Source organism: Aythya fuligula, chromosome 2, assembly GCF_009819795.1.
Source record: "Aythya fuligula isolate bAytFul2 chromosome 2, bAytFul2.pri, whole genome shotgun sequence".
NCBI lineage: Eukaryota > Metazoa > Chordata > Aves > Anseriformes > Anatidae > Aythya > Aythya fuligula.
This window is the reverse complement of record NC_045560.1, coordinates 101520527-101547125: the sequence shown is the minus strand read 5'-3', so window position 1 is coordinate 101547125 and position 26599 is coordinate 101520527. Positions and strand designations below refer to the sequence as shown.

General features: G+C 34.4%; 1 protein-coding gene across 4 annotated transcripts in view; it reads left to right on the top strand.

Annotated features, from left to right (window-relative positions):
* CCDC102B (coiled-coil domain containing 102B) overlaps positions 1-26599 on the top strand; it is a 169327-nt gene that overhangs the window by 48784 nt on the left and 93944 nt on the right. For all 4 annotated transcript variants that reach the window (XM_032181644.1, XM_032181645.1, XM_032181646.1 and 1 more), the window contains one exon: positions 1548-1757. In XM_032181644.1, the coding sequence (XP_032037535.1) occupies positions 1548-1757 (210 nt within the window). The remainder of the gene's footprint in view (positions 1-1547; positions 1758-26599) is intronic.

The following is a 26599-nucleotide window of genomic DNA, read 5'->3' as shown; positions in this document are numbered from 1 at the left end:
AGGAGCTGGTTAAATATATATATATATACGTACATATATATATGTACATATACACATGTATTATGCCTTGATAATACAACCACTTTGCTCAGTTTCATTTCTGAGAACACTTCTGGTCCATGAGACATGTGAAGAACTAGGACCTTAAAGAACTGAAAGTTTTATAGAAATAAGGTGGGAAGATAAAAGTTTATTAGTTGATTTAGCAAGATAATCACATTGTTAAAATTAACAGGGTCTGAATTTGGTTTCTCTGATGTAATGTCTCATTATCTTTGTTTTACATTCAGCAGCTTTTCATTATCTGCCATAAATTTATTTTAGAATAAAAGTAAGCAATATCTGAAAATAAAACAAAACAATATACCTCTCTATTTCTTTCTAAAGCCTTCCTTGCTTAGAATAACGTGTCTTCCACTGTTGTCAGTCTCCATACTTTTATCATATAGTTGATTCCTTCATGGAACTAAAAATTGTAAAGATCCTAATCTTTTTACTTTTGTACATGAGCAGTTTTAATCTTTCTTTTTTTTTTCTTTTTTTTTTTTTTTTTTTTTTTTTTGGTTGGTTGGATGGTTGGTTTTGTCCATTGAAAGAACCAGAATCTTTCATTTGCACATTTTTAATCTATTTTAATCTGTTTTAATCTTTTGATAAGTATCTGTTGATAATAACTTATTAGTAGTAAGTGCTTGCAATCATAATCTTCCAATAAATATGTTAGTACCAGTTTTGTGCTATAAAGGTCAAATTGTTTTACCTTTGTTTTTTATTTTTAAATCTGAGAAGCATTTATTACATTCTTGACATAAGCACTATCTCCTTGTCTCTGAAGAGTAAATAAAATCAGCTGTGAGATAATTACATCCTATGATTAGTAATGTGGCTTTTTGTTGCTACTTTTAATTCCTCCTGTTTGTGGATTAGATTAATGAATTAAGAAAACTTGTTTATCCTAAATTAAGGTAGCACTAGTGATTATAAAAGATAATTATGTTAAGGTTATTAATTGCAATGTTAAGAAGTAGAGTAGTGTGAAATATTTCCTTTGGTTATTAGTAGTACCTACTGATGAAGACAATTTATAACTTCAGTATAATGAAAATTCATTGTAGTAATTCTAAAGTAAAAGCAGACAATATGTGAGAAGGTGATTATATTTCATCTTTAGGGAAATAGGAAGTGAATTTTGACACTGTCAGACCAAAATCAATCTCAGTGTATTTTAAAAGATTTTTTTTTTAAATAATGTTGTTCCATAAATAGAATGGAAAGAAATAAGATTTTGGTTGCTAGTTACCATTTTAAAATGTTATCTATCTTATGCTTTACTTTTCTGGAAATACAATTTATGAAAACTTGTTGTTCAAGTTCTTGATTTTACATGCCATGGAAAAGTACATCTTGGTCTGATTTTTAAGATGCCCACCTTACTTGAGGTGAGGCTGTGAGCTTCTTCTTATAATAAAAAACAGATTTTATTGTATTATTCTTCTTCCCTTTTCTTTTTTGTTTGTTCTCTTGCTCCCTCCATAAATTCTTCCCAGGTAGAAAGGTTGAAGCTTGAGAATACCTCTGAATGGGGAAAGAGAGAGAGACTTGAAGGAGAAAAGCAAAATTTGGAAGAAGAAAGCAGAACATTGAAGTTGCAGGTGAAAGAAATTCAGAGACTTCTGGAGATGAAAAATAAAGCAACACCGATTAAATTGAGCTGTGATCATCAAAATACACAAAGCAAGCTGCTGGTTAAAAATAAGGTATGTGCATTTCTTAGTTTGATTACTTGAGGAGCATGAAGCTACTCATTTCATTATTTCATAATGGAAAAAAAAAAAAAAGTTGTCCCTAAAACAAGAGCTGTAAAAGACAGAAGATCTGTATTTGTGCATATCAGATATGCACAATTAGTGCTCAGTGACTTTGAATTTCTGCAGGGTACAGAAACTGAAAGATTTTTTCATTTTTAAAAAGAACCATGGAAAATTGTAAGTCTGAAAAGAAGACTATGGAGCAAAAGTTACGACCAGGAGGATTTGAAGAGATTAATTATTCTTTGGTAGCTACAGAGTCCTGATAAAGGTCGAAGCAAACAAAATGTGAGACAAATCATTTATCTGTCTTTCTGAATATGTAATCTCCCTTCAGAAAAGAGAAAACTGAATGAAGAACAATATTTCTTATTTTTTATTCTTCTAAAATCTGTTCACTTTTAAAACATTATTGTGTAGCTATTTATGCAATAGCATAAATAATGGTGTGATAAATTATTCAGAGACCCTTGTCTCTGTGTATTTCTTCTATTTTATGTTTTTCTATGCCAATACATTAAGTAGTGATCTGGAAGACTTCCACTTTCATTGAGACTCTGAAAGCAAAAAACTAAAAAAAAACACATTAAATGTACATACTTAATGTTGCAAATTGGTCAATGAGAAGCATTTTTATTTGCTTAAATAAGAAATTGTTTAATTTACAACACTGAAATGAAGCACATGAAATGACAATACCAACCAGAGGAACTAGGACTAGATTTGAGGTATTGTTACACTAGGCAATTTTTCTTGGGAAAGATTAGGAGAGAGACTATTCTATACCTGAGGTCTGCTTATAAATGTAATGATTTTCCTGTATTTCTGTGGTGTCTCAGGAACAGCAAATTGTATTTCACACATATAGTTTACCTTTATAGAGTATCTTCTTATACAATGAACACCTGTCTTTGATTTTCCATTACTGGTATTTATCATGTTATGTGATATGAGGATTTTCATGATTTCTTTGTAATGCAAGTAATGTGAGGTTAGAGATGTGGACAGAAAGATTGATATCTCTGCCTTGATATTTTACTGTATTTAAAATATCTTTTAGTTATCTAGATTTATTATTTTATTATTATTTTTTTTAATGTTACTTGTATAGAATATTAGACATCTGTGATCAGGTTTATCTGTTAGTATAATTGCTGTGAGAATATTTTACATCCTTTCATCAAAGTCAAAAGGTGGATATGAAGCTCAAGCATCTCTCTTTTCCTATTATAAAAGTGAATGTTCCTGTAGTGTTTGCTTTTTCATAGCTGGTGATTTTAGGATAAGATTGTCTTCAAAACTATTAACTATCGGTTTAATGAGAAAATTAAAAATTATAATTTATTAGCAGATGAAGCTGTAAACCATCATCTGGTAGCTTGTTAGTAGTTATAATCCAAAGAATGGGGTGGGAAAACATTTATTTGCAGCTGTTTCTCTCTGTGATTCACAATAACTCCTGCAAATCATGGAATCACAGAACATCATCAAAAAACATAGAATGACTTTGGATTCTAATCCAAAAGCCCCTCCCCCACCCCCCCCCTTTTGGTTTGTTTCCTTTTTTTTCTTTTTATGGCATGGTGGCTTGAGTTCAATTAAAATAACATGCTGTACAGAGGACTGGAAGAGTGCATAAGGATTTCTGTATGACATGGGTGATGGTTAGGTGTTTAGGTAAGCAAAAGGAAGCATATGCAATATTTAAACCACAGCTATGTAGAGATTTGTATCAATTTTTATATGAATGATTACAGATTTACATATAAAGTACATACAAGGTATATAGGTGTTGTAGAATGAACTCGAGAGCAAAACAAGTACCTAATACCCTTACTTCTCCAAAACCTGCATATGCAATAAGGAGATCTGTTACAGTTGTTTAGAACAGCATATAGTGATGAATGTCTGATTCATTCTTTTAAAGGTTATAAACAACCAATGACAACATTTGTTTTCCTTTTATAACAGTTTATAAATGGAATATAACAGAATATTAGACAGGGTATCGAAAGACAGAGGGATATCCTCGTGTAAAGAATTTCATGTTGATGATGTCTTGCTTTTTAATATGGACACCTCTAAACTATATAGAATGCATGCAATCTCTTGCCATGTATACAAATTGAAATTCTGAGTAGAAAAGTTAATATGAATCATATTTTGCTCAAAACATGAAGCCTTAATATTATTCTTAGCTAGCAGTATGTTGGTTGAAAATGTTTCCATGTGCAGTTTTTAAAAGGTTAACTCCTGTCATACAAGATGAGAAAAATTGATGAAACAATTGAGATCAGACATCATAACTACATTGTTTTATTGGTTGTACTTGATGGAACAGAGAATGCCCTTTAAATTAATAGCTGTATTGTTTGATGTGTAGAATGGCAAAAAATATTAAATGGATCTAACTTGTTCATCTAGGAAGGGATAAAATGAAGAAAAAAAAACTTGTTGATGGTATAGATTAATACCCAAAACATGCTTTTTATGGAGAGAAATTTTCTATCTCAGCTGTAAGTATTACTTTTAGGCAAATTTATATGTTAATTTAGATAAATAATAATTGTGTTATTTTGCATTCTCTCTAATTGTTATGCTAAAAATCTGCTTTATTATGTGTTGATTCACTGAATATGTTTTGTAGGGGACTACTACAGAATCTAAGTTTAGAATGCAAAGCTGTGAAGATTGGGGATTCATAGACTAATTTTTGTTATTAACTCTAGTTTCCAACTTTAATGCAATAAAGCTATAATATTAGGAAAAAATGCATATATCTTAAAGATGTGATGACATATAACGTACTTTTATGAAGCCATTTTAGCTTTACATTATTTAGCAAGATTGCTAAGTAATGTTAAGCTAATCATCAACAACATCAATATTTTAGGTTTGATTTTTCAGAAGTAGGAAGCACTCCATTTTTTATTCAAATTCTTTGAAAAATTAAGACATGCTGGGTTTATATGGCAAGGTGGTGACAACAGGAGGGGGACAAGGGCTACAGGTCTCCTCTCAAAAGCAAGGATAGGCTCCAGTGGCCCCACCTCAGGGCACGGCTGGGCCTAGAAGCCAAGATGAGTGAATATCAGCCAGGCCACCCTGGCCCTTCCACCAGAATGATATTGTGGGTGTATCCTACATGGGAAATATTTCATTTTTATGATAATGTCTTGAATGAAATTTAATTCTTATAGATATGAACTTTTGTTTTGAAATGGTTATGATGTGAATGACATCCTTCCTAAATTTAACCATAAAAACCACTAAAGGTTCTGAGACTAAATTGCCACTTCCTAAATCTGTTTGTTTATTTTTACTCGAATGAGGATTGAATAAGGAACAACAGTTCAATCATTGCTTCTTTAAGATCTGGAAAATCAAAATAATAACATTTTCAAAAACTGGGCAAACTTTGTACATCTTTGTCAAAATATTAGTGGAAAACTATTTTAAAATTTATGAATTATTAGAATAATTAATCACATGCTGTAATCCACGTGAAGTATGTAAAATGACATGTATTTCATATTTGTATACTTGAAGAGTATACAAGCAAGGGATCACTCATTCTTTCCTTTTAATCAAATACTGTGGCATAAAGTGTCTGAAATCCTAAATTCAAATCTGTCATCTAAAACTAACCAACTAAATGACTCTTCCTTCCTTTCCCCTGCTACTCTCCCCACCCCTTCCCTCCACTGGCAAAAGTCAAAGGAGTGTTTCTTATTATCCAATTCTTAATAGATTTACTCCTCAGTAAATAAGTTTTTAGTAACATTAGGAAATTACAGTTCAAATTATGAACAATTTTATAAAACTATTTAATTTATATTTTAACCAGCACAGTATCTGCTAGAGGAAAAAATATATGTTTAACTATGGTATTACCTCCTTCCATCTTTACTAAATTTTCTTGAGTTTCACAAGTGACTGGTGCAAATATAGAGCAGCTGTTTCATATTAGAAATAATATGATAATAGTCAGTATAGCAAAAATAAAAGGAAAGAGCACAACTGGAAGAAAATCTAAACACTCTGTTTCTGCAGGGGCTTTAAATTTCCTTTAAAACAGAACAAGAAAACAAGCAAACAGCAAAACAAATCAAAAAAAAAAAAAAAAAAAAAAAAAACAGGTAACATTTTACAATGTACATTTTACAATGTACACCAAAATAACGCAGAAAGACCTGATAAATATCCTTCTATTATGTATCAGGGGAAAAATATATCATTTCAATTTAATATTGGATTAGTTATTGTTATTAATCCTATTTTAACACATTAAGAAATGCTCTTTGTAAGTTTTTTAATTTATTTATTATACACATACACACATATATAAATAAATAAATAGTAGAACTCTGGAAATAGACTGAGGAAAAGTCTACTGCTACAACTAGAACTTTCTCCATTTCCTAAATCCTTGTTTTATACCTGTGCTATGCTTCTTAGTGATTACATCTTTAAACAGGCTTTATCAATTTTGCCTGTTCATTTCTTGCTTTTTCTTCCACATTTTGTCCCAGACACCCTTCAGTACTACATCTTGCAACACATAAAGAGTTGTGACTGTCCACTGGTGTGGACTTTTTCTCTGGTCAATCTAATCATTAATCTTAGCTTTAATATTTGGGAATTAAAACATTCTCTGTCTTGCAAGTGCTTGGAGCATCTCTCCAGTGCTTTCTTACACTGTGAGAAAAGCCTGTGAGAAAAAAAAAAAAAAAGAGTTGTTTGAACCCCAATCCCTTTTTTTTTTCAGTGTCTCTGTTCCAAATGGAAAAGCTAGTACAAAATGAGATGTTCACAAAGGAATTATTTTTAGGCTGTTTATAAACAGTTTGATAAATATGTTTATAAACTCTTTGATAAATACAATGATTAATGAAAAAAATGTTTACATCTATTGTCTTATTTGGATCATTTAAAAGTTTATTCATTTTTATTTTTTCCCATTGTTTACTTGAATGTAGAATACTTCTAACGAGATACAGCCTTGTTACTCTAAGCTCCATACAAACTTACTATAGATTATTAACCAGAAAAGTATTTACAATTACAATTGTAAAATAAAAATTTAACAAGTTTTTTTAACAAGTATTTTATTGAGAATAATAAAAGGAATGAGATAAGGTGACAAATGTTGCAGCTGCATAGATATACATGAACATTTTGGTACAAAGAAGTAATGGGGCCTTAAGACAGGTCTCCTAGTATCCCCTGTTGAATTGGTATTGGTGTATTGTTGGGTGTTTTTGTACATGCTTTACTTGATTTCTTCAGTAGCAAACTATGTGGGAAGTTTTGCTTCAGGTACTCACTGTAGTTGTTCCAAGCCCTAAGGGGGTGGACAGGGCTGGACCAATGTCAGTTTTTGAGAAGGTCTGCTATTACATGTGCAGCCCTCAGCACCTGCTGCTGCAGTCTGCTTACCAACTTTTGCTGTGCTAACTTAATAGTGTGAACACAGACAAATACAAAAGGGAATGCAAATTGTTACCTTAACGGTGATCAGAGGTCTGAATCTGTCTAGCCCAGAATGTGATGTGCCAGAGGTGCTTCAAGTAGGCACCGCAGTACGCAGATGGAATTTTATGATTTGCCTAGAAGTATGAGTAGTAAAGGCTTGTAATAATTGCTGTGTGTTTTATTCCTGGCTTTGTGTCATAGATCTCTTTGACTGAGTTGTTAACACATTTTTAACTCTTCATCAGGAAAAAATACTCAAGAGAACATTATGGTTTAACTATTGTTAAACACTTTGATACTTGTTAGCACTGTTCATCCAATGGAGAATTATCTTTGTTTCAGTACAAACCTCCGGGACTACTTATTGTGATGGTTAAGCATCGGTGGCTGCACAATTTGCGCCCTTAGCAGATTTTTCAAAAGCAATGTGTTTTGTCAGAATTACCACTTGGGATACAGTTGCTTTATACAACTTTTCTTTCTAATCACATTTGTGGTGAAATGATCATTTCCATCTCTTAGACTGAAACTGGGGGGAGAGATGGACAGAATGGAAAACAGAAATTCATTAATAAAGATATTAATGTTTGAATAATTATATTTCCTGTAAGGCTTAGTATTCTTTTCCTAATAAATCTTAGACTATTTTTTTCCTCTGTTACATATGTGTAACATAATGTTACACATTATACTTCATTCAAAAAATATCAGCTTTTTATTTTTAAAGTAACTTTTATAATTGTACAATCTAATTTTGAATGCTAGTAGCAAACTGGACCTACACCTCCACCAGGAGAATCAGAACTGTGTTTTAATTTATATTTCTTTATAGTTTTCTCTGTTAAGTTTCATCACTTAGTTTTGTAGACCTTTCTGGGGTGCATTTCAGTTGACCCTACTTCACTTTACTGCTTTAAATATCCTAGTATTTTTGTTACTATTATCTAGCTTCCTAAATAATTTTTTTTTTTTTTTTTTTTTTTTTTTTTTTCCATGTGGCTCAAGTCCAGTCTTCCTTTGGGAAGATGGCATGGAAATTTGTCATTTATCCCTCTTTTCATGTGACTTCTTCCTTATTTTTTTCCCTCATTCAATAACTAGGTATTCCAGCATGTAAAAGATTTTTTTTTTCCTGAGTCAGATAACTATGCTATATTTCTCTTAATTTTTATTTTTTTTCTCCCCTATTCTTGGACTAGAATGTGGTTTCAGACTATTCCTGAACATCTGTGATAAAAATAAAATTCTGAGTTCTTCCTTATTTTTTTTTTTTTACACACACTCCTGTTTTATTTATTTCAGAAATATGTCCTTTATGTTATTGGTGGTGTTAGAAGGTCTATGATTTTTTTTATTTTTTTTTTTTTCTGACACATAATTAAGCTGTAACTTGGTAAAGGTGAAAGTATATATCAAATTTCAGTATTCTAAATTCAGCCTATCAAATCTGTCTGTTACAGCTTCAGTTAGGTAGAAACTTTAGCCATGTTTGGAATCTCAGCTTAACATCCAGTTTGTGTAAAGTGGCTGCTTTGACATAGCAGATATAAAGATTTGCTTGCTGACTGATTCATTTTTAAAGGGGGCTGGGGGGAAAGGAAAGGGCTGATTATGGAAATCAGTCTAAATTAGTCCTGGCGCTCTTTTTTTAAAAATTTTTTTTCTTCCTTGGAAAAAGGTGTGATTTGTGACATTTTTTACTAGAAATATAATGCAGAAACAGGCAGCACTAGATATCTAAAGTATCTTGTGCTTTGTCCTGCTGTGCTATGCTTTCCTCATTATTTTTAAGATAGCTGTCTTGGGTTATTATGTTCATTGAGTCTTCATCCCTGTAAGACTATTCTAATTTAGTTCTGATGTTTGCCTTTTATGCTCAATGAATTAGTGTTGGAGTCTCTTTCTCTGAGTAATTCTGGTTAAGCTGTTAATTGTCTTTTCATTATACTAAGTTTTTAGTTTTTATGCTTTTCCATTTATATATTTATTCAATTATTAAATACACAAATAAACCAGGCATTAAGAACTGTTTAAAAAATTAAGTCTTGTGCAAAAGGAGAAAACTGAAATAAGATCTCTACCTTCTATTTTATTATTATTATTATTATTATTATTATTAATTATCATTATTATTAATAATAATATAATTAGTAATATAATTAATAATTATTATAGTATAATAATTATATAATATAATAATAGTATATAATATAATAATAATATAATAATTATAATATAATAATAATAATAATAATAATAATAATAATAATAATAAAAACAAAAACAAAACACCTGCATAAACATTATTTTATGGAGCTGAACACCTCTTGTCTGACCCAGTCACTTTCTGTATGCTTTGTTTTGATCAGTTTAGGGATATTGACCTGTCTTCCTCAGTTTCAGAGAATTTGTAAGGAATTAAAATAATGGTTGATGAACAAAGTTACTTTTCTGTCTGAAGAGAATTCCCCCCCCCCTTTTTCTTAAAAAAAAAAAGAAAAAAAAAAAAAAAAGAAAAGAAAAAAGAAAGAAAAAGATAGCTTGACCAGAATTTTGTTTAATGCTTAATGATGAAAAAATATGGTTCCCTAGAAAACAAATGTTGTACCCTACTTCTGCCCTTCATAATGCAGAAACATTGTGGAATAAATTAATTCTTGGGGTTAAGTGAATAATATTTAATATTTCTAATCTGTTTAATTGTTGTTGAAAAGCAGGTACATTAAAAAAAATAAACTTTCAAGACATTCTTAATAAAACATGTGCAGAGGAAAGCACATATTTTTCGTCAGTAAAGGACATTTATTATCATATTACGAAATGTGTTGTATAAATGAGCAGAAACTATGCTGGAAGGAGATTTCATGTCTTTAGTGCAGAAGAACATACTGTATTCAATACACTGTTGTGAATATACTGTGTCTGAGCAAGGCCATAGAAATCTTTCCAAAAGTTTTCTAGAAAATATTATGTTTTCTCTCATAGTGTTTACAAGAGGTCTGAAACTTACCAAGTGATTAACCCATGGAGACTATTATCTTCTTTTGCCAATGTCGTGTACGTATATTGTAGCTATAAGAATTTGGAATTTCAAGTTCTCTTATGTTGTACTACTGCAATGTTGGTATCAGTGTCAAAGCACGTATGTTGACCTCTACCCAAATATGTCAGAGGTCCAACTGTTTCCTAAGGAAAGGAGAGACAGGAGCTGAGGACAGTACCAAGATCAGAAGAGGCAGAGACTTTCATCCTTTCACCAATCCCTCAGCACCTGAGGAAGGAAAGCAGAGTAAATTGGGTGGTGACAGACCAGGTCAGCTGAAAGTCCAAATCACTAGGCAAGTTCATACTCCAGGAAGCCAGTCAGTGAGGTCTGAGACAATATTAATGGTTGATTTGGCCAAGCACAGGCAGGGCTGTAAATATGACATGGCAGCTGGGACTAGAGTCCAGGCAAGTCCCTTGGGAGAGCCTCAGCGTAAAAGCTCCCAAGGGAAGGAAGAGAAGTCTTTGCTTAGGGTTTCCAGCAGGGTGTTCTGGAAACACTGTTTTCTGGTCCTTTGCAAGCAATTGAGGAGCAGGCCCTCATCTATGCTCTCTGCCCTGAGCCCATGCAGACAAATGTTAGGAAGGGGATATTCCTCACTCACTATCAAATGATTGTATCAGCAGTAGAGCATGGCTAAAAGACTGCAAAGCAATTTTAGAATAGAGAGAGGTTCAAGAGGTTCAGCCCGTTCTAATACAAAAAAGTAAAAAACAAAACAAAACAAAACAAAAAAACTTTTGTCTTTATATTGATTAAATATGATCTATTTATAGTATTGTTTTGTGATAGTTGGTTATTATAATAAATTAATTGGTTGCCAACATTTATGTCCTACTGAAGGTCAACAGTGCAAATTGCTGACCTTCAAAGGGAAATGACTGTAGCAGACTCTCATATAGTTGAGTGGAAATACTTTTTGCCAAGTCTAATGGCCTAGAACTGATTAAGTTGAAATTGGTTACGGTACATTCACACTCTTGTGGTTTTACGATTACTAGGTGTAAAGGTGTCTGTAGTTCTGAATTATCTTAGACTTTTACGTTTCATCATATATACAGAAGCCATATACCATGATTGAAGAAACTGCCTTTTCACAAGAAGTTATATTTCAGCTAAGTGTAAGTGAATGCTTTTGGCAGTTCTTCATCGCTGGCTCCAGTGGACTAAAATAGTATCAATTTACATAAAGGATATTGTTTATAAAATCTGGAAGAGCATGGTATTCATATCTACATAATCTGCCTTCTGGCTGCAGTGGATTATGTGAAGAAACCTATTGATGCTTCTCTTTGTTTCAAACATTGATGGTTGTTTGAGGGTAAACTTTTCTTTCATCGGCCTGATTGGGGCTTTACAAGAAATGTAAAATATTTAAGAGATGGTAGTTTCTTCTATGGTATGGAAAGATGTGTGGTAACTTTTTGTATTAGTACATGATTGTACTAATCTATGTCTGGGAAATAGATTTGAGGCTCTCAGGGAGGTTGCAGAAGAGTCTGAGGGTCTGGACAGTAGTCCGAACCCAGGAAGCAACCCCAAGAAGAGAATCAAGATTGGGTGAAGTGCAAAACATAAGGATCAGGGCTGGATGGAGCACCGCATTGTAACCTGTGCCACAAAAAAAAAGAGCAGAGAGTCCTGGTGATTGGGGACTCCTTGCTGAGGGGCACTGAGGCTCCTATCTGCCACCCAAATAACCTAGCCAGAGAAGTGTGCTGTCTTCCTGGGGCACGTGTCAGAGACGTTAGGAAGGCTCTGCCACGGCTCATTAAACCGGAGGACTACTATCCTCTCGTAGTCATTCAGGTTGGATCCCGGGAAGCTGCTATTAGAAAAATGAAGAAAGTCCTTATTAAAAAGGACTTTGCTTCCCCAGGGAGGTTGTTGAGGGGGTCGGGGGTGCAGGTAGTGTTCTCCTCTGTCCTCCCGCTGGGTGACTGGGATGCAGATAGAAGGAGCAGAACAGGACAGGTAAATGACTGGCTGAGGGGATGGTGTCTAGACCAGGGATTTGGGTATTTTGATCTTGGGCCGTCCTTTGAGAGGCCGCGTATGTGGGCTATGGACAGACACCAACTGAGCAAGTGGGGCGCAAGTTTGTTGGGGAGCAAGCTCTCTGGGCTGATTACCAGGGCTTTAAACTAGGTTTGATGGGGGAAGGGAGGGGAGCTAAAGGTGACAGAGAAGGGCTGGGGGAAGTCGTCACTACTGTCACTGTTGAAGACAGGGAAAAACTTCTGAGCTCTCCCATAGGATTGTCTGAGGGCTGTCTGAGAAGTAGTGTTCCCAGTCCCCCAGCCAGTATCTTCTTCTTGCATCCCCCCAGGGGTAACTGCACCTGCTGCTTCCCTAAAGTGCCTGTACACCAATGCACAGAGCATGGGAAATAAACAGGATGAGCTCGAGATCTGCGTTCGGTCGCAGGGCCACAATCTCATTGCAATCACTGAGATGTGGTAGGACAGCTCTCATGACTGGAATGCTGTCATTGAAGGCTATGTCCCCTTTAGGAAAGACAGGCTGGGGAAGTGAGGGGGTGGGGTTGCCCTTTATGTGAGGGAGCAATTAGAGTATACCCAGCTCCAGCTGGGGGAGGGGAAGGACAAGTGGAGAGCTTGTGGGTAAGAATTAAGGGGTGGGCTGGTATGGGAGACACGGTGGTGTTGGTGGTCTACTACAGGTCTCCAGATGAGGAGGAGGAAGTCGATGAGGCCTTCTACGAGCAGCTGCTAGTAGCCTCACAATCACAAGCGCTGGTCCTCATGGGGGATTTCAATTACCCAGACATCTGCTGGGTAAGCAACTCGGCCAGGCACGAGCAGTCCAAACGGTTCCTACAATGCGTTGAGGACAATTTTCTGATGCAAGTGATGGAGGAGCCAACGAGGCGGGGGGTGCTCCTGGGCCTCGTTCTTACCAACTGGGATGGCCTTGTTAGGGATGTGAAGGTTGGGGGCAGCTTGGGATGCAGCGACCATGAGATGGTGGAGTTCCAGATGGGACTAGGCAAAGGAAGTAAGGCTAAAAGTGGGAATGTTACCCTGGACTTTCGAAGAGCCAACTTCAACCTCTTCCTGGACCTGCTTGGGAGTATCTCATGGGCTAGGTTGCTAGAAGGCAAGGGTGTATGTGAGAACTGGGCTACATTTAAGCAGCACTTCTTCCATGCTCAGGACCGGTGCATCCTGAAGAATAGGAAATCGGGGAAGGGGGGCAGGAAACCTGCGTGGATGAGCAAGGAGCTCATCGATAAGATCAAAAGGAAGAGGATGGTCTATGAAATGTGGAAAAAGGCCCTGTCATCTTGGGAGGAGTATAGATGTGTTGTCAGGGCCCGCAGGGATGTGATGAGAAAGACTAAAGCCCACCTAGAGATGAGGATTGCAAAAGAGATAAAAGATAATAAGAAGGGTTTTTTCAAGTATGTAAACAGCAAGAGGAAGACTAGGGACAATGTGGATACCTTGCTGAATGAGGGGGGTGTCCTGATCATGGGAGATGCTGAAAAGGCAGAGGTACTGAATGTTTTCTTTGCTTCAGTCTTTGCTTCAAGGACACTTCCCTGGGACTCCTCACCCCTGGCAATAGGACAAAGGGTCTGGGAAATGGAGGGCTCCCCACTGGAGGACGTGGGAGTGGTTTGGGAGCATCTGAGTGGGCTCAATGCACACAAATCCATGGGTCCCGATGGGATGCATCCGCGTGTGCTAAGGGAGCTGGCAGATGTGATTGCCGAAATGCTCTCTATCATCTTTGAAAGGTCCTGGAGAACGTGTGAGGTGCCTGAAGACTGGAGGATATCCAATGTCACTCTGGCCTTCAAGAAGGGCAGGAAGGAGGATCTGGGAAACTACAGGCAAGTCTCACCTCTGTCCCTGGAAAGGTATTGGAGCAGCTTGTTCGGGATGCCATCTCCAAGCAACTAGAAGAGAAGAAGGTTATGAGGAGTAGTCAGCATGGATTCACCAAGGGGAAGTTGTGCTCGACCAACCTCGTTGCCTTCTATGATGGCATCACCAGCTGGGTAGATGGGGGGGAGAGCAGTGGGTGTCATCTACCTTGACTTTAGCAAGGCTTTTGATACCGTCTCCCATGACATCCTACTAGCAAAGCTGAGAAAGTGTGGGATAGATGAGTGGACGGCAAGGTGGGTTGAGAACTGGCTGAGTGACTGAGCTCAGAGGGTGGTGATCGTCAGAGCAGAGTCTGGCTGGAGGCCTGTGACCAGCGGTGTTCCCCAGGGGTCGGTGCTGGGTCCAGTCTCGTTCAACATCTTCATCGACAACCTTGATGAGGGAGTAGTGTCTGCCCTTAGCAAGTAGGCCGATGACACAGAGCTGGGAGGAGTGGCTGACACACCATAAGTCTGTGCTGCCATTCAGCGAGACTTGGACCGGCTGGAGAGATGGGCAGGAAGAAACCAATTGAGATTTAATAAGAGCAAGTGTAGAGTCCTGCACCTGGAAAGGAACAACCCGAAGTATCAGTACAGGCTAGGGGATGACCTGCTGGAGAGAACCTCTGAGGAGAAGGACCTGGGGGTCCTGGTGGATGACGGGTTGACCATGAGCCAGCACTGTGCCTTTGTGGCCAAGAGGGCTAATGGGATCCTGGCGTGCGGCCAGCAGGTCAAGGGAGGTGATCCTCCCCCTCTACTCTGCCCTGGTCAGGCCTCACCTGGAGTACTGTGTCCAGTTCTGGGCTCCCCGGTACAAGAAAGACAGGGATCTCCTGGAAAGAGTCCAGCAGAGGGACACAAAGATGATACAAGGCCTGGAGCGTCTTCCCTATGAGGAAAGGCTGAGAGACCTGGGTCTGTTCAGCCTGGAGAAGAGAAGAATGAGAGGGGATCTCCTCAATGTATAAAAGTATCTGAGGGGTGGGGGACAGAAGGATGTAGCCAACCTCTTCTCAGTGGTTTGTGGGGATAAGACAAGGGGCAATGGCTACAAGTTAAAGCACAGGAAATTCCACACTGACATGCAAAAAAACTTCTTCACGGTGAGGGTGACAGAGCATTGGAACAGGCTGCCTAGGGAGGTTGTGGAGTCTCCTCTGGAGATATTCAAGGCCCATCTGGATGCCTACCTGGGCAGCCTGCTCTGAGGAACATGCTTTGGCAGGGGGGTTGGACCTGATGATCTTTCGAGGTCCCTTCCAACCCCCTACAGTTCAGTTCGGTTCTGTGATCGTACATGCAAGTACTGATTGGGCTTGTATGGTTATCTATGTGAATATATTTTCATATTTTTCATCTTAAAAAAGTTGGTATGTCAGTGTAAAAATATTTTTATGTATGATATTTTTTCTGTTTATAGTATGGAAGTTCTGTTTGACAGATACAAGAATAATGTTTATGATTTAGATCAGAATTGATATTTTGGGGTGATCAGATATGCATCTCATTGTTTAATGCCTTTTTAAGGAGCATAAAATTTCTTAAGATATGAAAGCACTGTTTTACTTTCCTGTCCATATAACCATATAATATGGGCATATTATTATATATATATATATATATATATATATATATATATATATATATATATATATATATACACACACATAAAAACAACTGTAGATGGATATTTAAGTGATAATGCTGTTTTGTTGTTGGGGTACTTTTTTTTTTTTTTTTTTTTTTTTTTTTTTTTTTTAAATAATGAAGTCTGGAAAACATCAACTCCATAAGCCCAAAGTTTTTATGAAAATACACAATGAGAACTCAAGGTCCTAGAATAAACTAAACTGAAATATGGAAAATCTAGGAAAAGATTTTCTAGGGGGGGAAAAAAAAAAAAAAAAAAAAAAAAAGAAAAATGGAAAAGCCTATTATCTAGGCTTTTTACTTATTAAGGCTATTTACTTGAAGCTCTTCCACATTTAATAAGTCACTGTGGGGTTCATTGAAGTGTTCAATTCCTATTCAGACTGAATCATCTAACAGTCAAGCTGATATGAAGACCCTGTGTATCTTATTTTTGTTCATCTTTTGTTATATATCTTTTCATACAGAAAGAAATACAAACAACCTCCCACTCAAGTCCTTGGTTTTATTCTAACATAAACTAACAATTTTTTTTGCCTGTTAGTTTCATGGATAGGAAAGGTGTTGAGACTTACTTCCAACACTGCCAGCTTCCTCAGAGAAATAGTTTAATTGTACATATTTGAAAACAACATTAACCTGAAAAGTAATAAATAATTTGTGAAAAGGAGCAGTTAGTGTCTGGAAATTAGAGTTATGAGTTTGATTTCCATTCTCTGTGATTACTTCATTCAGCTGTACCCTTTCTACCTATGCTGAACTTTTTAGGAAATAAAGGTTTACATTTCTGATGGACATTGCGTTATGACTTGAAGATCCATTTGTTGCCTTTAAAGATGTATTTTTAAATTCTGTCAGTAAAGAGTGCAAACTGTTGAGGTGTAACTTTGTAGTAGTGATGATGGACTTTTGGCTTCCACATTTATTTATGGCAAATAAAGACAAAGTGATTGTTAAGTCCAAAAGCTGTCCTGTTAAGGATATAGCTGGACTGTCACAAGTGCACAAGGTAGAATAAAGGCAATTGAGTTTGTTTGTTTGTTTTTTTTTTTTTTTTTTAACAGTACTTCGGATTATAAACTCAGTGTTAGAGCCCCACTCATCCAGGCTTTTTTGTTATTTGATGCTTCATGAAGACAGTTTAATTCTTTATTTCTGTTCTATTTTGATATTAATGTATATACAAATACAACAGTAGAACACCTCTAAATTTGTTTGTCCTAGCAAGATTTAGTTAATGGATTATTCTTTATTTTGAATAACTTTCCTGTTGGGGACAGTTACTAGTTACTAGTTATTCCAGTGTGCAATACTTTCAAGGTACCACAACTTTCACATCTCCTCTTGAATGGTTTCAAAACTTGTATCATATCCACATACCTGAATCTCTTAGTATGGCCTCTGAATGCACTCAAAACCCATAAATTATTTGGCTATCCTATCAACATATTCAAGGTGAAGAAAATAGGATCATTGCTGGGGTTCATCAAGTGGGGTTCAGACAACCAACTTCTTATCATAGGCACTGTACCCCCTCTTTTTGTTTGGAATTGCTCTGGATTGGAATACTTTATATTGTATATATTTATTTATATTTATATTCTCTATATTGGAATACTTTAAAGCTCTGCTGAGATTCTCAATATTCTCCGAGAATGTGCTGATTCTCTCCTGTTCATGTGAACTGTAAGACAAGAGGAAACATAATAAACTTGTCCATTTAAAATCACTCCAGTAGAACTTGAGTAGAGGGTTACTTTTGCGATGATATCATAGTAGAGGGTTACTTTTGTAATGATATCATAGTCTACACCTTTATCTCTTCCTTTCTCTCCTCTTGCTTCTTCCCTTCCACAAAATAAATAATAAAAAAATAAAGCCTCCACAAACAAAAACATAAAAAACCACTAGTAATCAAAGATCACATAATCAATAATGAGTTGTGACTCAACTTGCAACTTGTCTTGATGTCAAAAAGCGTGCACAGTCCTTTGCCTACACTGTAGAAGGCTTCATATTTAACTGGTTTTTGGGAAAACTATTAGCTCTCTAGTTTATCCTCTATGCAGCAATAGCTTTTTCTTTATGCCACGCAGCTCAATTATTGTTGGTATTAGATTTTTAGTCCTGACTGGGTTTGCTTCCCTACTTCTCATTTTCAGTTTAATTCTTTCTTATTAGTGTAAATATATATAATTCTCTATTCTGTGTGTTTCTTTCTATCCGTATGTTTATATAGAACTGTGGGCCATATACTACTTTTCTTTAAGCTGTATTTGAAAATAGTTCTATTTTTACAGGATGAGAGGTAATACAGTTTAGCGTTTTACACATTGTTATAGGAAGAATCTCTCATTTTCATTACCTCAAAACAAACAAAAAAACTCACAAAGATATTTAAAATTTTATAATGTTATAACACATGATAATCTACTCTTGGCTTGCGGACAGTATTTTCTTCTTCAACTGTTAATTTTTAAACTTTAATATAGTGGAGCATACAACTTAAAAGTTTTAACTCACTGCCATCACTTAGTTTACAGCAACATTTGAGAAACAATTCTATAGTATGTTCCCTTACTCTATAGTCATGGAATATATTTAAATACTTTTTAATATTAGTAATTTACAGGTGCCTTTTGTCAGAGTATCCTTCAAGAGTGTCAATTAAAAAAAATAAATTTTCTAAGAGTATTGCAGAAATGTGCAAACATCCTAAGATAACAAATTTATATAGATATATTCAAAGTACCTAGTTACTTTTAACCTACATATTTTTTTTACCTAGTAATTTTGTGAATGTTTCAGATAAAAAGTGAAATATGAGAATGATGCAGACATGACTGGAACAAGAAGGACAGAGAAGTCACAATAAAGAGTTTCTTCATTTCAGCTATGAAGCTGACTATCACAACTTTTGCCACTTCATTAAGGATTTACCTCCAAATTAAACATATCAGTAAAAAGGAGATTACAGTTTGAATAGTTCCATTTCATTAAACTTTTAAACTTAATTCATCTTGATGTTCTTTTTCATGACCGGGGATTAAGGTTTAATTTAGGTAATACGTGTTTTTTATTTTGTTCTGAGGTGTAAAATCTCTGAAGAGATTTTAAGAGTTCTAATTTGCCATAAATATCATGTGTGTCTGGACAAATGCAGTAGCTGTAATTATTAAGAATTCTTTTTTACTTCATCCATGCTTTATTCAGTAAAAATAAAGTGTGTTATTTTGATGCATCAAAGATAAAACCATACAACAAAAAGTGATGAGCTAATATACATTTACTACAATGTAACTCTCCTGTAGACATTCAAAGTTGCGTATAATACAGCTATTGGTTCCTACTAGATAATGGATGGTAACTGATTTTTTATAATGCAGTTTATTGAAGCATATTAAACCTATGTGATGTGAAAATATTTGTCATAATGTTGTGGAAACTCTTGTAGAATAGTGAGGAGAAAGCAATTTGTCCACGTTTATCTATGAGAAAAGACCAGCATTACAGGCTCATACAGCTGTCATTTTTTCTAATTTATGTTTGTGGTTGCACATGGCTGCTTCTTTGTCCTAAAAATGTGTTTTCACATTGCTTACTTCCTAGTTAATATATCTGTAGTCCTATATGTCTATGGAATCACTTCTTTTGTATATTCATAAGTACCATAGAGAACAAAATTTACCTAAATTAAATGTTAATCCCCACTCACGAAAAATAACATCAAGATGAATGAAATTTAAAAGTTTAATAAAATGGAATGATTTGTGTATATACTCTTGTCTCTATTTTGTGGGAATATATGTAAAGTACAAGGATACTGGACTGATACTGGATTTATACAGAGAAAACAAGTTTGACTTATTTTAGGCCCTCTGCTTTGCTCCAAGAATGGGAAAATGGAATTATGCTCTAAAATCATTAGATGCCTATATATAAAATATATAATATATGTAATATATATATGATAATAATCTGTACGCCTGCTTGGCTTGGAAACATATTCTAAACTACAACTGGGCTGTTTTATGAGAATGAAATAATTGTTAGCTAGTATGTTGGAAGTGTACATCATATCTCTTTTATTTATTTATTATTTTACATTACTGTTAGGATTATTGCTAAACAGAAGATAAATAAATAGCTTTTTCTGATCAAGGGTTAAACGTGGGATGTACAGAATGATCAGATTTTGTTTAACCTCAAATATTTGACATGAATGACAAAGAAAACATGTTTAGAGGTCTATACGTTATATATATGTGAATACATAATATACATTATATACTCAGAGGGCTATACATCATAGCCCTCTTACATACTTTAGAAGTAGCAACCTTATATCTTAATATGAAAAAAATATGCTTCATAGGCACTGGGAAACACAGGAAGATTGTGGCAAGTTCCAAAACTCAGTTATATTGATGTGAATTCACTTTCTTAAAGCTCTGAGCACTTAAACAGCATAATAGTAGAAACATTGATCAAAAATCCTTATTTTGGCAGGTTCTGTTTATGAACTTTGAAGTAAATAGATCTAAATAATTTGTAACTCTGTAATTTGTTATTTTGTACAGAGTGTGTTTCTTTTAACAGAAGAATTATTATAAAATGTGATAGCTAGTATCTGAAGAAAAAAAAAAAAAAGTCCTCTGTGGCTAAAACACTAACCCATGTTTTAGACTGGTGTAGCTAGGCAGATAAAGTCTAACCTGGGTGTGAATGGAGTTTGGAGTATTTCATATCTGTCTGTGAATTGTGGACAAAATGATATGGCTCTGTGTTTTTCTTATTCATCAACAGTGCTATTGACTAAGAAATATCTGTTGCAGCAGTAGTTAGTGTTTGATCAGTTTGGCCCTAGAGAAATAAGAGCTATGTTTCATAAAATCAGCCAAATTGATATTTAGAAATGTCACCAAAGACATGATGGCATTTTATTATGTATCCCAAGGTAAATATAACCTTTTACTCAGAATTTCTGTTGTAGAAAATATGTGGTCATATAGTCTGTTTCTTATTTGGAGGCTTTATTTTTTTAATTATGTTAAATTTAATTATGTTAAATAAATCACTCTATTTGGAAGCAGATTTACCTTTGTAGAAACTTTTTATGCTGTGAATTATTACTCATTATGCTAGATAATAACACATAATTTGAAATATTTGAATATAAATATGCTGTAAACAGTCTGCAGAGAAAGAAAAACTGATTTATCAGTATTAGTTTCACTGTGGTTTATGTTCAGGTGTATGTGTTATGATTGTCCTTCATTTCAAATATAACATTGTTCCCTACTTAAAACATAAGAAACATAAAAAAAATGTATACATGTATGTTCTCTTTCTAAAATACATGTGATCTTTCAGCATGTGTATTATGCGAGGCTTTGGTAATGCACAATTGTTGTTAGTGTTTTTGTTTTGGGGTAGTCTATAGAATACAGCTCCATTTTTATGAATGTAGTTTTTATCCAGCCACTGTGCCTTCTCAAGAAATTTGAAGGAATATAGAGTAGCCTGCATGGTCTAAAATAGACAAACTGTTGATGCTGAGGGTCAAATGTTATCCAGTGTCCTACATAACTGTGAAAATCTGTTTTACATAAATGAAATACATGGTTTATTATTTATTCATATTTTGAGGGTTGTTTGTTATTTTGTTTGTTTCCATTTTTACATCTATTATGATCTTAATTGAATTAGCTTAGTAACATACTTATGGACCAGTGTTTACCCTAACATTGGTGTCAGTCACTTATCCAAAGTTTAAACATATTTAAGTCTTTTTCATCTCAAGAACATTGATTTCCACTATTTACATATGTGAGGGAAACTCATAGAGAAAATTTTAAATTTTAATTTCATTGTGAGAATGTCAAAACAGAAGAGAATAAATACAACTAAATATAAGTATTCAAGATATGAATTCCTTTTTCTTCTGTGTGACTCCAGCATGGAAATATCTGTGCCTTGTTTTCAATTGTTTTCCATGAAAATTAATAGTTTCCTAACTATATGTTTAGCAACATAACGTTCATCTTCTGATGTATATATCATCATAATACATGTATTATTTATTTTTTATGTATCATTTATTTTTATTATAATTATTTGTAATTTTAGGCAGACACTTAATACATATCTGTCCCATATCCTGTAAACCACAGACTCATAAATACATATATATATATATATGTATTTAAATGTAGCAATAATTACAAGAAACAAACAAACAAAAAGAGATTGGTGTCAATAGCGTGGTAGAAAAAGTTTGTGTAGAGGTAGAATGTTTGATCAAAGAATTCCCACTGAAGATGGGAAAAATGGATTTTGTTAGGCTGGGAGAAGAGGAATATTTGATGTGAGAAAAATGCATGGGAAAGGGCAAAAAAGCATACATACTAACCAGAAGCTTTAAGAAATGGTGCTGTCTTCCTATATGTAGTCTTTGGAAACCGAGAACAATGCTCTAAGACTTCCATCTTTAAGCTTTTTTACTTTTTCAGTGTATTGTGTCCTCCTATTCTTTTTCTCTAACCTTCTGCCAAAATGGGCATAATTTTGTTGATGACATAAGGAAAATTTGGCAGGAAAATTATTCTACTTTAGAATAGTCTTTGGACAAATTGTTTCAGAGGGCTGACAGAAGTGCTTTGCTGGTATCATAACACATACATTAGAGTTACCTTCCAGGGTGATCTGAAGAAAGAATAATACTTCTTATGTTCTTTTTCAAGTTCTGAAATAGCATAGTAGCATACTACCCTGCAAGAGAGCTTTACATGTGCTCTGAAAATTGATTATTGTGAGTTCTTTCCACCACAGTGTATGAACTAAATGGCTTTTAAGAAAATATCAACATTAGACAGTATTCAATTTTTTGATCCTTTGAGCTAAAGTAGAATTTCTATGTGGTTACACAGGGATCACAAAAATAAATAGATAGATTACCAAACCAACCAACCCCCAGCCTCCCCCTCCCCCAAAACAAAACAAAACAAAGCAATCAAACAAAAAACAAGGAACCATGCTGCCAAGGTTATTACAGTGCTGTGGGGTGGGCAGCTCTCAATTTACAAATATAGTAAAATACCACTGTGGATCAGTAAGACAGGAAAGATCAATTAGAAAGTATGAATAAACTAATGCATTGTGCTATTAAAACATGCTATTGTGTCTTTAAGGCAACTATGATATTTTCTAGACAAGTTAGTAAGATAGGTTGTTTTTAACTTTCACATTTTTGATATGCAGCAGCCACGTGAAATTGCTGAAAGAAATTGGACTAGGATGTGTTAAATATACAGGATTAACATATAAAATAGTTATAAAAATAAAAATACTTATAGTATTTTTATATACTTTTAAAATACTTTATATACTATTTTAAATACTTATAGTATTTTTATAAAAATAAAAATACTTATAGAATAATTTTAATTGTATAATTGTAAGTTACAGTAGCAAAACTAATGTTTTTACCAATATGATAGCATCCACCTAAAGATGTATAGGTAGGTGTACAGCTGCAGGTAGTTGAATTAAAGAAACAAACAAAAAAAATTATCATTGTTTTGGGCTTAGATGCTCATCAGTTCAGGGAGTTTTGTATGTATCTCTGCCCTCTTGACTGGAAATTTTATTCAATGGAATTCAAAGTTGTTGTTTTTTGTTGTTGTTGTTTTTTGTTTGTTTTTTTTGTTTGTTTGTTTTGTTTTGTTTTTTACAGATGTTAGGGAATTGTCTTGTACAAAGTACAAGCCTTGAATGGATTACAAAATTTCATAATTGAAATCTGGGGATGAAATCTTACACAGCATGTCCACTGTGTAAATCAGCTTAATAAGTTCTCTCCAGTGATGCTGTGATTTCAGGTAATGCAGATGTTCCATTGCAGATGGTCTGCAGATGCATCAATGGTTTGACCACACACAGCAAATTTGGCACAAGCAAAATGTGTTGGTTTTCCTGAATGTGCTCATACCATCTGTGTACCTCATACTCAATAGATCTGACTTAGAAATACTGACTCACTGTACTCATGTGCTAAATAGGACATGTGAACATGTTGATGAACACTAGAGCAGTATGACTACTCAAGAGCAACAACTAAGGTAAACAGTGACAAAAATATTTCTTGGGTAGCTTTCCTAAATATTCAAGGTCTGAGTGTGATGCAATAGATTATCTGAATTATTTCTCTGCATGATTCTGTTATCTTAAATATGTTCAGATCTTAGTTAATGGCACCAAGTCATGCTTCAAGGAACAGAGCCTCAGAAACAAGCAAAGCATAGCTGATTTCATGAGATGCACATGAAGTACTATAGCGATGTGCTGCATGGATGTTTGCATGGATGCTTGGTACAGCATTTTTGCATCTTTTTTTTTTCTCTCTCTCTCTTCCCCACCTTCCCGCCCCCCCAGGTCTACATTGAGTTTCTGACTGTTATATTCCTGCATGTTCTGTGAAGTCTTGCTTCCTGATACTATGGTTAGAACCTAAAAATTATCTCAGTAATCCTATTGTAGTTTATGTAACCTATGAAAGATTCTTCCAGATTACATCACACAGAACCATGTGTCTGTGTGATTTAAGGATGGCTGAATAGTAGCGTGTGTGTTTCTATTGTTCCACTGCAGTATATTACAGAGGTAAAATGCCTATTTTATTGGTCTAAACACACTATGGTGTTATACTACTTGTTGGAGGTACTAAATACTTCATATTGGTAGACCTCAAGACTGTTTTTTTGTTGTTATTGATGTTTTTTTGTTTGTTTGTTTGTTTTGGTTTTTTTTTTTCAGTGAAGGGAGAAGCATAGTTAGATTCCACTTGAATATCGGTAAAAACAAATGTTTTGTTTGTTTGTTTGTTTTTATTGCTAAGTTTGGTATTTTGAAAGTTTAACAAATCAGTTTTAGAGTGGTAAAGATGAAATTTGCAATACAAGTTAAAATGAGCTGCTTGCTTAGCTCTTACTTGGCTTCTTTTCCTATATAGTAATTCTCCTGGGGTAAAATTTGTCTTTGAACATAGTCACTTGAGCATACCTGAAGATTCACTTTTTCAAGATAATTCCTTTGTTGTTTTCTATAGCTCAAACTTTCTGTTATGTCAGCATTTAACTTATTTCTTAAGACAGTTTCTTCTGTTGACAGGATTAAAGAGTAACAACAACAACAGCAAAAAAGCTAATTACTGTTCTCTTACAGTATTTTAGATTGTTCTTTACAATCTTTGCTTGTGTACCATAAATAGAAACATATATAAAATACCAGTAATTAGAGCACAGCTCTGTGTACTGTGTATTTTCAGATTGTGTACTGACAACATTCAGACTATACAATGTTTTTTAATTTTTCTTAACAATTGAGCTGTGGATAGATTTTAAATCCCAATTCTTTCTATTCTTTGAGGGATATGCAGTTGTCATTCAATGCATTTTTTCTACGATTATGCAAAGTTCTCCTTCACATCCCAAAATAAAAACAAAGCAATAAAGCAGAAAATATCTGACCTGGTCTACCATGTCTGTCAGTTTGTCAAATTATTAGCTTAATAAACAGAATATTCACCCAAAGGAAGAAAAAAAAATGTTTTGTTTCCTCTTGTGCATCATAAATGGACTTTCTTGTTAAAACTAATCAGGACATTCATTTTCAAACTTAATTTGTTTCTTGATTCAGAGCAATAAATGTCATGTAGGCATTTTTCTATCTTCTCTGTTTTTGTTATGTTTGTTTTTTTATTTTTTTTTTCTTCTATTTAGAGAGAGAGGAGAAGCAGAGGAAATAGTGTTACTGATGGTTATTTTTATTAGTAGTAGTAGTTATTTATTTATTTTAATTCTGTCAGTAAGCAGTATGTTTCTAGATAGCAATAATACACTTCTATTCTGAAGAATACCTGTCCTGTTAGAGGAAAATAAATCCAAGAAGAAAAATAAGTAGTCTCTCCAGAATATTGATCTCATTTGTTTGTTTGTTTTACTATGATAGTAACACAGACATTAGAGATGAAATCATGAATTAAATACTTTCTTTTATCACATTCCTCCATGAAAAATAATGGTCATTCTCTTCATGATTTGGACTTCACTACTTTACTATCAGCAAATCATTGGTCAGGTTTTGAGTACCTTGAATGTCTCTAATTTATTTCTCTTTCTGATTGGTGAATGTTGCAGGATGGTAGTTGTATCAGAACAAGACAAAGAAAGAAAAGAGACAATAGAGATCACAAGGAGATCTTGAACTTAGGAGGTTCATATGCTGCTGGCACTAATTGAGAAAATTCATCCACATTTCAAATTATGTTGTAATACCTCTAGTTGATGCTGCACATCTAGAGGTTTAGCATGCAAAACTGCTGATGATATTTTAGTTGTAGCCAGAAGAGCATCTTAGCATGAAACCCTTTGCATATTTTTATATATGGTATTTATAAACTTTACCGTACTTTAAACATTGCATTTAAAAATACATATGATATAAAAACCATTTTTAAACAAATTATGTTCTCAGCTTCACTGCAGAAATTTCAGGCCTTATTTAGATATTCCCAGGAGGCAAGAATTTCATGACAGCATAAGTTAGTTTAAAGGCATCTCACTCCCTTTTTCTTAAAGGTAAAAAATAATCACTTCTTTAAAATGTCTAATCATACTTTCTATCTCCTATATATTACAGAACACAAAGGACAGTTTTATC